Genomic DNA, 6,678 nt, shown 5'->3' on the forward strand with positions numbered 1-6,678 from the left:
CCTCACCAGTGCCAAGTACAGGAGGACAATCCCTGCCCTTCTCCTGCTGGCCACACCATTGCTGATCCAGGCCAGGATGCCACTGGCCTTCTCGGCCACCTGGGCACACGCTGGCCAAAAGCAGTGCAAGGTCAAACCCCTGTTTTCTTTGCCCAGTGTTCACCAAGCAGAGGGTGAATCCTGAACCTGTCAATAGTATCTGTCAAGGTGGTGAGTCCCCTCTTGAGAATCTTGGATGTTACCTGGCAGCTTGTCCACTCAGCTCAGCCTTGGCTAAAGAATCAAAGGGACAATTTGAAGCTGAAAGCCAGTAACTGTGGGATTTTGCATGTACCAGTCTTCTTGCAACATATCTCTTGTGTAACACGGAATACAGTTCAGATGTAGGAATTTTTTATTCAGTTCAAAAATGAATTAATGTTCAAACATAGCTATAACAAAGCTCTCTGTAGCACTGACAGTGTAAATTAGCTGCAGTCCTTCCTCATGAGGGGAAGTGGAGGGACAGGTACTGATCTCTTCTCTCTGGCAAACAGTGACAGGACCCAAGGGAATGGCCTAAAGTTGACCATGGGGAGGTTTAGATTGGATATTAGGAAAAGGTTCTTTCACTCAGAGGGTGGTTGGGCACTGGAACAGGCTCCCCAGGGAAGTGATCACAGCACCAAGCCTGACAGAGTTCAGGAAGTGCTTGGACAATGCTCTTAGGCAGATGGTGTGGGGGGATGGTCCTGTGCAGGGCTAAATTGGACTCAATCCTTTTGGGTCACTTCCAGCACAGAATATTCTGTGATTCCATGATCCTGTAATTTTAAGAGACTTATTTTCAGCAGTTTGACATACATTAACTACACTTTCTAAAACACAGAAATGCTGTTCAAAAGGGCAGTAAACACCCCCACAGCAATGGCACCTCCTTGTCCCAGCAGGCTCAAAGAGGTCAATACTCCTGACCTGTGACTCATCCTGAAGGCCATTTTAATTGCAGGGCACAAGAAAAATTGACCTGCTGGGACTGTTGTTACTGTGAGAGCAAAACCTTCCCCTGACATGCCCTGAGCCACAGCAGGTGAGGTCGGGTAAGGCCAAGACAGGCTGGAGAAGTGGGTACCTGGGAATCTCATGAGGTTTAAAAAGACCAAGGTGCTGCACCTGAGTCAGAGCAACTCCAGCATCAACACGGGATGGGGGATGAACAGATCGAGAGCAGCTCTGACCAGGAGGACTTGGGGGTGCTGCTGGGGGAGAGGCTGGACATGCTCTGGCCACGGGCACTTACAGCCCAGAAAGCCAAACATGTCCTGGGCTGCATCCAGAGGACAAGGGAGGGGATTCTGCCCCTGTCCTCTGCGAGACCCCACCTGGAACTGCATCCAGCTCCAGGGCCCCTAGCACAGGAAGGACATGGACCTGTTGGAGCAAGTCCAGAGGAGACCAACAAGATGATCACAGGGAGGGAGCACCTCTCCCACGAGGAAAGGCTGAGAGAATTGGGTTTGTTCAGCCTGGAAAAGAGAAGGCTTTGAGGTGACCTAATTGTGGTCTGCCAGTACCTGGAAGGGAACTCACAGTAAAGATAGGAAAGGTTATTTACAAGAGAATGCAGTGACAGGAGGAGGGGGAATGGGTTCAAATTGAAAGAGTAGGTTTAGGTTAGATATTACAGAAAAAAATCCTTTACCCTGAGTGTGGTAAGGCACTGGCACAGGCTCCCCAGAGAAGCTGTGGATGCCCCATCCATTGGAGGTGTTCAAGGCCAGGCTGGATGGGGCTCTGACAAACCTGGTCTAGGGGAAGGCGTCCCTGCTCATGGCAGCGGGCTTGCAGAGGATGAGCTTTACCGCCCCGGCAGCCCAGACCAACCCGCGGCCGCGGCTCTGTGAGGGGAGGTCGCTCCCCCGCAGCGGGCGGGGCCGGGCCGGCACCGCCCCCGCCGCCGGCAGGGCCGGCTCTCCAAGATGGCGTGGGCACCGCCTCCATGGGCGGCCAAGCTGTACAGGCCGAACCGCTTCGTCTCGCTGCCCGCCGAGCTCGACCCCGCCACCTACGACACATCGCCGGAGAAGCGCCGCGCCGAGGCCGAGCGCCTGGCGATCCGCTCCCGGCTCAAGCGGCAGTACCTGCTGCAGCTCAACGACCCCAGCGCGCCCGCCGTCATCGTGAGTGGGGACCGAGGGCCGAGGGGGCGGCGGGGGGAGCGCGGGGCTCGCCCGCCTCACCCGGCGGCGTCCCGGAGCGGGGCCCGCGCCTGTGCTTGGGCCCGGGGCCGGGGCGGCGGGATGCTGCCCGCCCTCCCCGTGACCTTGGTGCCCTTCCCGGTGTGCCTTGGCCTCCGTCCCCGGGTGCAGGGGTCACTGCAGGGCCCTGCGGGCCTCACCGCTGTTGTCTTTGCACCCCAGGAAAATCCCGCCTTGATCCGCTGGGCCTATGCGAAGTCGCAGAATGTCTACCCTACTTTCCGCCCGACACCCACGACGTCCTTTCTAGGAGCTGTTTATGGGTTAGGCCCCCTCCTCTTCTGGATATTTGTGTTAAAAGCTGACAGGGTAAGTCGACCGAGAACGCTGAACGTCAGCGAACACCACAAACACCAGCTTGTAAAATGTAGATCTGCTTGGAGTCTCAGTTTGTGGGATCCTCATGCGCCTAGGAATGATTAATACCATTGAAGTAGTGAGGGGAGGAAGGCTGTAGCGAGCCTGCTGTCTCAAAGCCTGTTACTGGTTGCAGCGTCTTTTTCTGAGAGCCCTTTATTGTACCCTTGGGGACATGGCCAGTCACAGTTTGCCTTGTCAGCCTGTTTTGCAGTCACAAAGTTTTTCTGTAGCACTGAGTGAAAATTAATCCTAAATTACTCATGCCACGCATTAACTATGTTTTTTGAACTAAGAATACACAGGAAGCTTATGGATGGCAGACCTAGCAATACCTCTGTGCAGTTACTTGATCATTTTTCTAATTTAGTGAAGCAAAGGGGGAGCAGTTATTATGCCAATTGCAGTGTCTGATCTCAGCTGGACACTAATAATTTGCAAGGTTTATCTTGCTTCCATTCTAACTCCTGAACTATGAGTGTCAGAATCTAAGGATCATTATGAAAAAACACAGCTATATACATACATAAAAATGCTAACAGGCAGACAGTGGCTGTTTTTAGTAGAGAATTTGTGGCTGTTGTAAACCACTTTTATTTCCCTCTTTTGCACAGAAGTAGCATTTTAGATCAAATCATAAACCACGAAGCACTAACATAAATTAACAGAATATTTGTAGGAAATGTTGTTTGCTAGAACGAATTGAAAATTCAGGTTGTAGGAAACATGCTGATCGTCTTGATATAAATGTTCTTGAGACTTCAGTACCTCTGCAGTATTTTGCCATGCTGAAGCCTTTAATTAGTGTCCAGGATAATTCACTTTCCTTTATTGTGATTCCTTTAGTGATGTTTGGGGATTCTTCTTGTTTTTCTGGTAGTACATAAGGCACGGTAGTCATAGTCTTTTCTCTGAGGAATATTTGCTGTGTGTCTGGGAAAGCAAGAGATAAATTACCAGGTTATAAGTAAATCTTCTGGTTTTATCCAGCAGAAGGAATCTGGCCATTATCTACAGTGCCTGTGTACTGTAATGATACCTGTCAGAAAGGTCCGTGACTGCAGAGTGAGGTACAAATGGGTAGGAAGAGAGCACAGGCACTTGTAGGCAAGTTACTAAGAAGTTTCTCCATAATTAGATCTCTAAGCTGGGCTATTCAGCCAGAAGGAGGAGATAGAAACTAAGGTACAAATGATGAGACACAACTAGTTTGGTGAAAAGTGCCTTACAGGAATTGGTGTCTGCTGGCCTGTGAGAGTACCTGGACATGAGGTCAATCTGAGCAGGTCTTCAGTAGGTGAAGCTAAGTGCCTTGTTATCTTTTACTTTTAAACAGCTTGTGCCCAAAGAATCATTTAGGGTGGAAAAAACCCTTAAAATCCTATATGGTGCTACCTTCATGTAGTACATGCTGAAATACTAAACTGCTGTTCTGTTATCCCAGGCTGATTGAAAGTCCTCTAGCAGGAAAATGATAAATGTTCTCTTTCTTCCACAGGATCGTAAAGAGAAGCGTATCCAGGAAGGTAAATACAAGCAATCGCCGTTCAGTGTATTCTTCTAAGTCCCTGGAATTGCAGTGATGTTCTTGGGATATAAATAAAATAAGATGCATTATGTGATGACATTTCTCTGTCACAAAAATAAATCTTAATTGCTTGTTGGTTGTCTTGCATCTTTAAAAATCATGGGAAGTGCAAAACTGTAGGATCTTTGTATCTAAACCAGATGGATACAGAGAGGGTGTCTGGAACTCAGCTACTGTACTCTTTTGGTATACATACTGAGGATCTTTTTAAACCATGGAAGTTGCTGTTGTTCAGGAAGGTTGAAGTTTAAAATTACTAGCACGCTAAAATGCTAAGCAAGACGAAAGCAGTTTCCTAAAGCAACTACTGCTTGCCTTCCAGATGTTTCTTCTTGGTGTTACCTTGGCTGTGTGGTTTGCCCAAACTGGATAATAGGCAAGTTGTATGATACATTTTTAAGAACGTAGGAGTCTGCCTGACTGTTGTCAATAAGTTGAGTTAATTTTTCTTTTCCTTGATGAACTACAGGCCTAAACTATGTGTTTGTCTATTGTAATAAACTTATATTTTTTATTAGTAAGAGATTTGGAAACAGTGAGTTCAATATTGTCATGCTGTACATAACCAGAATTTCCACTAATTCTATGGTTCCTGTGAAAAAGAGACAAGAAGTGTAAGATAAGGAGTTTTACTTTGACATTGACTATCTTGCAGTATGGGAGAATTCATCCCTGTAAGGGGGCTATGTTCCAAAAAAAAAAATCCACTACCAAGCATAACTGAATCTTATGCCTGCAAAGATGCCTTTTCTGTTTATTCTTACAAGAACAAAAGTTCTTCCTGCCCAGATCAACCGATACAGAGGACTCTGGAATTGTTACTGCCAGTGTACTGAGGTATGAGTACAAAGAAAAGATTTTTGATGCATACTTGAATTTTTACATGGCCAGTAGGTGCCATCATGATCCAAACAACCCTCATTCTTCAAAGATTGTGTGACTGATTTCTTCCCACGCACTGAGGTTCATGCCAGAAGCTCAGTCTGATACAAAAGTTGAAAACTTCCCTTTGCCTGCTGGGAAAGCAGCCAATGTGAAGTCAGCAAAACCAGGTCTACTGCATCCTTTCTTTTCCTGCATGATGAAGATGTAAATGTGGGCCATTTGCGGTCACACTCCAGCAGAGTGAGTTGATGAGCTTTTCCACATAATCACTAAGTGACTGAGGTTGGAAGGTACCTCTGGAGGTCATCTGGATCCTACCCTCTGCTCGAGTAGGGCTGTCTAAAGTGGGTTGTCCAGGACCACGTATGTACAGGTGGCTTTTGAGTATCTCTAGAGATGAAGACTCCATAACTTCCCTGAGCAACCTGTGCCCCTGCTCAGTCACCCTCACAATAAAATCATTCTCACTGTGTGGGTTCTTTTTGATGGTGGGTTTCTTGCTTGGGGGATTTTTTTTTTTTGGTTTTTTGGGGGTTTTGTTTTGGGGTGGGGTTTTTTGTTGTTGTTGGGGGTTTTTTTTGGTTTTGGTTTAGGGTTTTTTTGTTGTTTGTTTTGTTTTTTGTTTTTTTAAAAATTAATTTTTTAAAGTGTTTCCTATTGCAGCTCTTCTTGTGTGGGCCATGAAACATTCAGACTGTGGAGCTCAGCACTAATGCTGTGGTCAGTGCTAGGTTTTGCAATCCCATATGTGCTCCCAGTAACCATTTTGCACCAGTTTCTGCAGCTTGTTCTGCTAGTTTAACTGAAGCAAACCCATATTATTCTCTGCAGAATAGCTCCTAAAAGACTGTCACAAATGATATTACAAGATAGAGCTGTGGACCAGTGCAAAGAGGCATCAGTGCATGGAGAGAGTGGTATTTAGGGAAAGAAATAATTGCTTGTCTGAGCATGCTAAATTAGCTATTCTTGCTGCCACAAACTAATTTGATCTCTCAGGACCCATTTCCTCAGCTAATTGGAACTTGAGTTGCCACACATGTAAATTCTCCCTTGCAGCTGTATTTGTTTCAGGCCAGCTGAGCAAATGCTTCAGGATGGGTTGTGGATGAGCTCAGTGCCTCTGGTCTTTTAGAGCAACGTTGGATTGATGCTCGTGGCACATGCCATAGCCCTTTCCTTTCCAGCCCTGAGTCTCTGATGCTATATCCCTGCAGATTTGAGCATGGTGCTTGGGGAAAGGCTGCCCTACTTTTCTCTCTTGTTATTTCCAGAACTCTCCAAGCTGTTTTCTTGCTAGGAATGAGCATGCCATGCTGCTGGAGGTGGGGTTGATGTTTGAGGCACTGGTGCTGGGTGCAGTGAGGAAGGAAAGAAGTTTCCCTTCAGATATCTGGGGTGGAGGTAGGAAAGTGAATGTGCCTTGTGGAATTTTACCCTTGGCTGATGTGTTACCACCCATATATGCTTTGGTGATGTGTCTGTATGAGAGAAATTCAAACCTGTAGGTCACTGTATGATAATTTAGGTCCCAAACAGAAAACAAGTTCTTTCCCTCTGCCTAAATGTGAAGCATTTAGACCTCATTTATCCATGGATCAGTCTAATTAA

At 46.8% G+C, this 6,678-nt stretch overlaps 1 protein-coding gene across 1 annotated transcript; it reads left to right on the top strand.

The window, feature by feature from the left end:
* The first annotated feature begins 1,908 nt into the window (after positions 1-1,908).
* NDUFB4 (NADH:ubiquinone oxidoreductase subunit B4) lies at positions 1,909-4,257 on the top strand. The gene is made up of 3 exons (XM_041463974.1): positions 1,909-2,159; positions 2,400-2,546; positions 4,093-4,257. Exons 1-3 carry the CDS (start codon positions 1,959-1,961, stop codon positions 4,156-4,158), a joined length of 414 nt encoding a protein of 137 aa, XP_041319908.1. The 5' UTR covers positions 1,909-1,958; the 3' UTR covers positions 4,159-4,257.
* The last annotated feature ends 2,421 nt before the right edge of the window (positions 4,258-6,678 follow it).

This window comes from Pyrgilauda ruficollis, unplaced genomic scaffold (assembly GCF_017590135.1).
Source record: "Pyrgilauda ruficollis isolate IOZ18807 unplaced genomic scaffold, ASM1759013v1 scaffold17, whole genome shotgun sequence".
Lineage (NCBI taxonomy): Eukaryota > Metazoa > Chordata > Aves > Passeriformes > Passeridae > Pyrgilauda > Pyrgilauda ruficollis.

Coding starts and splice junctions, on each gene's coding strand:
- NDUFB4 (XM_041463974.1), top strand. CDS start 1,959: ATGGCGTGGGCACCGCCTCCATGGGCGGCCAAGCTGTACAGGCCGAAC. Junction 2,160..2,399: donor CCAGCGCGCCCGCCGTCATC/GTGAGTGGGGAC, acceptor TTTGCACCCCAG/GAAAATCCCGCCTTGATCCG. Junction 2,547..4,092: donor TTGTGTTAAAAGCTGACAGG/GTAAGTCGACCG, acceptor TTTCTTCCACAG/GATCGTAAAGAGAAGCGTAT.